Raw genomic sequence first — 4950 nt, 5'->3', positions numbered from 1 at the left:
GTTTGTCATAATACATTTTAAAGACAAGTACAAAATGGACCTACCCATGCACTCAAATAGTATGCAACAAAATGTTGTCTTATTTTTGTCACTGACTGGGGCAAAGCTGTGAATGGGATGTTGAGCACAGTTCAGTAAAAGCTTAACATCTACTACCCAACACATAGGACATTTGTAGGTAGAGCCAGTGTGTTTTTTTACTATCCATATGAATATGGAATTTCAGCGTAAAGTTTCCAGTGACTGCAGTGTAGTTGCTAGTTCCATGTCCACAGGCAAATGTAACAAGTCTTCATGTGGTGATCAATTTGGCAAGGTGATTTTCTGTCATTTTTTTAGACCACTTTTTTTTTTTTTCATTTATTTCAACAGATTTGGTCTGTTATTTGAAGTGAAAAGCTAAATTCTGCAAAATGCTTTTCTGAGTAACAGCAGAGTAAACTAAAGTCCTCTGAATTCAGAGAAAATAACGTACTCTTGTGATTATTGCAAGCAAACATGCAAAATGTCTCCTTCATACTTTTCACAGGAGGACACAGAAAGAAGAATTTGGAGTTTTTGACTTGTCTGATCTTATCTTTTTTTTCTTTCTTTTTTTTTTTTTTATAAAATAAAAAGTAAATAATTCTCAGACATTATTTTTTTTTTTTCTGAACTCTACCTTTGGTTGTTCAATCACAATGTTGGCATATTATTTGTATTTTTTATTGTAAAATCCTGCCTCCTAATGAAGAAGGCCAGGGGGACAACTTTTATCCCGGTCATTTACACTTACTACAGTACTTTAATCCTGACATATTCTTAATCTGCTTTTTTTTTCAGCAAGATCTTCACCTAAAAAAACAGCATAATTTTCAAATCTCCACAAAGAAGAAAGAGTAAGAGCCCAACCACCAGAGTTATTAAACAAAAAAGAAAGTAATAATGTATGTAAAAAGAATAATCCACTCTGGAAAAATAAGTATAACCAAATCCTCTTTGGTGAGAAAATTCAGACACGTGGAGAAACCAAGATGGTTGCTAGGTGGTCACTCAAGGTTTCTGGGTGTTCAGCATGAATTTGGAGACAAAATGGACAATGGTTGAAGCGGGCTGGTCTGGTTCCAGCTCAGCAAACAGATGACTCACATTATCAGTTGTGCTTCCTTGTTTTCGAGCCACAAACCCAAAAAGTCTGCATTATAAACCAGAGTAAAGTCTTATTAGTTATTTTTTTCTGAGTGTTTAACAAAATTATTGACATTGATAATTGGTATACTCACTTTGCTACACCACCCTCTGCTTTATTCCACCTGTGAAAACAATGGGATATGAGGCTCATACTAAATTTAATGCAGAATTATATTTATGAATGGATGAAATGTAGTACATGGACCATGCAGAAAAGCCAACTAAAATACAGAATACTCACTTTCTGTCTTCTGAGTCCAAATTGCAGTAAGTGATCATGTTGACTGGGTAATGACGACGGAAAAAAATCCTACAAGGAAAATTAAGTTTTGTTATTCCAAGGTCACACAAGATTGATTCAAGACAACACTTAACAGTTGGCTATGTAAAATTAAAACATTAATCATATTAAATCCACTCACTTCCTCTGATTGTCAGTGAGTGTGATGCCCTGTGTCGACACTTTGAAGTGGACAATGGTTGCTGTAGGAGAGGATTTGGCAGCAAGTGTTTCAGTGATGGCTTTGGCCACAGCCTGTGGACCAGTCAGTGACTCCATATCCACAGAGTTTATGTACAAAACATTACATGCTGGGAGAAAGAGATAAAATAAGTGTGAAATAGAAACTTGTTTGTCTCAAATAACACCAAAACAATACCATGTAAAAGGAAAGACATGAAAAAAGGATGTCATAACTATTATTTGAGGTCAAAGATACTTTTATGGACTGGTTTCAGGTGCACATGGTGAGAGTAGTTGGTTTTCATAGGCAGAAGTTACTATAAAATTAGCATGCAAACAGTGACACAAATGCCAGCTAGGAGATGATGTGCCATATTTACCATAAAAATCTTCAGTAGGTTTAGGAGGTCCTGAAGTGGTAGAAAAATTTACAAGAAATTAGGAGACAAATGATATGTACAAAGAGCAATGAGGGAAATGAAAGAGAGACTCACCTGCTCCCTGCTTTAATAAATCCATAGTTGAACTTGTTGGTGTAGCTAGCTCCAAGGCCTCTTCATTTGGATCTGTTCACAAAAAGGTCAGGTCAGTCAATGATTAAAGAATACAAACAAAAATGCCATCTATTGACAAGAGGTCAATTACAGGAGCTACAGGAACTGGGTGATAATATCATTCTCACCTCTTGTAGGGATCATAAGCTTGCATGGAAGAGCCAGAGGTGTCATGGCGTGTTGATAAACGAGAGCAGAAAGACATCCTGTAAACGCATACACACACAAAGTACAAGTTATAGCACACAAACAAGCTGATGGGTGGAAGACTACAGACTACTATTCAAAAGGTACCAATTTAAGTCAGTACAATACACAGCAGACAGAAAATCATAAAAGCATCGCCACTGGAAATTCATTCTTACCAAAGTAGGGCTCGTTTGGGCAACCCTTAAGTCTCACGCCCTTGGCACTGGTTTCAATCAAGAAGTGTCGTACCAACTCATTTGTGATGTCTCCAACTTCAAGGTAAGAACAAAAGATAAATGAGGATGAAGTTCTGTTCAGTGATGATTTGCGTGTTGCATGCAGTTACCTTTCTTCTGCTGCACCATTGGAGGGGGAGAGGCTACTTTCATGGCCAAGCCATATGCTCCTCTGAATGAGTTACTGTCTCGAATGACAAATGCTCCTGGTTCACGATCTTTAAGAATACAGATGGCTAAAAAACATAAAAGAGTAAATGTATCACTAGTCATCCAAACATCCATACAAAGGCAAAACACAGCAACTACATTAATGTTAAAAATTGTGTCTTGATATGGCCTGCCCTATGATAGACGGGTTTGGCTCCACTCTACACAGATTCAGAGAAAAGCAAGAGTGAAAACTGGCATCAAATCTCTCACCTTGTTCCCTTGAGATTTCTGGTTTGTACCAAAATTTGGATGTATCTTGAACAAATTTGATATTGATTCTAATATCTGGAGGTCCATCGGCTGAAAAAGAACAAATGGTTTGCTGAATAGTTGATAAAATAATTACACACATCTATTTCATTTAGTGATTTGATTTCAAGATTTCTAGCTGCAGTTCTTATCTTACCATATATTGAGGCAATCGTAGCTCCTTGTGGTGGTACTTGCGTAGGAGTGGGAGCTTTCCTACTTTCAATGCTCTCTGTTGGAACACTTTTAGAATTCTCTGCGATGGATCCCGCTGTTACATCCAGGGGCAAGAACAGTGAGGGGCTACAGGATTGCTCTAGGTGAAATAAAGGGGTAGCAAGGCCAGGCTGAACCAAAGAATTGGTGCTTTGCCTGGACTCTGCCCCATGTCTCTCATCTGGAGTGGCCTGACCCCTAGGTGAGGCTTTGTGTTCTGGGCTAGAGGCAACTGGAGCAGGTGAGTGGTGGCGGTCTAGCACAGGGCTTGGCGGGATGAACTTGCCACTGCGACCCAAAAGAGGGCTGTTGGGAGTGGTTGGTTCACTGCCGCCATTGGCTGTTGGTAGACGTCGCCCCAAAGCAGGGCTACTTGGACCACCAAGCCTACGGTGAAGGGCAGGGCTTGGGGGTGTATTGGTGGCAACTGTACGGTGGAGTGTGTTGAGGCTTCCTGGGATGTGATGAACACTCACAATGTTAACTGTGGCCTCATCAGGGTTAAGGTAAGTAAAGGTGTCTGGGAAGAGAGGAGCCCGGACAGGCTCAGATGGAAATGATGCAAAGGCAGACTGCCTTCCAAAACTGTTAGAGAGCACAACAGATAAAATAGAGAAAGTGTAAGCATATACATTTACATTTACATTTAGTCATTTAGCAGACACTTTTATCCAAAGCGACTTACAAATGAGGACAATAAAAGCAGTCAAAACTAACAAAAGAGCAACAATATATAAGTGGAAATGACAAGTCTCGGTTAGCCTAACGCAGTACACGTAGCAAGGTGTGTATATATATATATATATATATATTATACACACACACACACAAAGAAAAACAAGTAGATAGAATATAAAAAATAGAAAGCTAGTGTTTTTTTTTTGTTTTTTTAAATAAAAAAAAGAAGATAAATATAGATAAAGTAGAATTAAAATAGAATAGAAAGTGCTAGAGTTAGAGGGTCAAATAAAGGAGGAACAGATGTGTTTTTAGTCATTTCTTGAAGATGGTTAAGGACTCAGCTGCTTGGATTGATTTGGGCAGGTCATTCCACCAGGAGGGAACAGTTAATGAAAAAGTCAGTGAAAGTGAGTGAAAGTGGACTGAAAAATCCGTCCCGCGCAGGTCTCTACCTTGAATTTAATGCGAGCAGCTACTGGTAGCCAGTGCAAATTGATGAACAGAGGTGTGACATGCGTTCTTTTCGGCTCATTAAAGCGTGTGTAAATAAGGTCCAGTTGGTTGCCTGATTTGTGAGTAGCCGTAGTTAATACTCGCTTGAGATCAAAAGAGGCAAGCAGAGTGTGGAAGTCTGCAGCCTGAGGTTTATCTAGGTGGATGTTGAATTCTCCAAGCATAACTAGGGGAGTATCATCCTCAGGAAAGTTTGAGAGCAGCACATCTAATTCTTCCACGAAGTTACCTAGTGGTGCTGGGGGTCGATAAACAACTATAAAATGGATTTTAAGAGGGTGGGTAATAGTGGCTGAATGTAATTCAAAGGAGCTGTTGATACTCAGAGATGGTAAAGGATTAAATTTCCAATCATTAGAGATAAGCAGACCCGTACCTTCACCTCTTCCAGTCAGGCTGGGGGAGTGGGAAAAAGAGAAATTATTTGAGAGTGCTGCAGGTGTAGCATTGTCCTCTGGTTTGATCC

General features: G+C 39.2%; 1 protein-coding gene across 1 annotated transcript in view; it reads right to left on the bottom strand.

Moving 5' to 3' along the window:
- Positions 1-338: 338 nt before the first annotated feature.
- Positions 339-4950, bottom strand: part of LOC107663075 (tensin-like) — a 95503-nt gene continuing 90891 nt past the window's right edge. Inside the window, exons 24-34 of the mRNA XM_016453227.1 lie at positions 3232-3875; positions 3036-3125; positions 2723-2848; positions 2553-2648; positions 2316-2393; positions 2128-2199; positions 2014-2043; positions 1593-1761; positions 1412-1480; positions 1263-1292; positions 339-1174 (exon numbers count right to left, since the gene is read on the bottom strand). Of these exons, the coding sequence (XP_016308713.1) occupies positions 1033-1174; positions 1263-1292; positions 1412-1480; positions 1593-1761; positions 2014-2043; positions 2128-2199; positions 2316-2393; positions 2553-2648; positions 2723-2848; positions 3036-3125; positions 3232-3875 (1546 nt within the window). The 3' untranslated portion in view covers positions 339-1032. The remainder of the gene's footprint in view (positions 1175-1262; positions 1293-1411; positions 1481-1592; positions 1762-2013; positions 2044-2127; positions 2200-2315; positions 2394-2552; positions 2649-2722; positions 2849-3035; positions 3126-3231; positions 3876-4950) is intronic.

The sequence above is a fragment of the Sinocyclocheilus anshuiensis genome, unplaced genomic scaffold (genome assembly GCF_001515605.1).
Source record: "Sinocyclocheilus anshuiensis isolate Anshui unplaced genomic scaffold, SAMN03320099.WGS_v1.1 scaffold2233, whole genome shotgun sequence".
NCBI classification, from domain to species: Eukaryota; Metazoa; Chordata; class Actinopteri; order Cypriniformes; family Cyprinidae; genus Sinocyclocheilus; species Sinocyclocheilus anshuiensis.
This window is presented reverse-complemented; position numbering and strand designations above follow the sequence as displayed.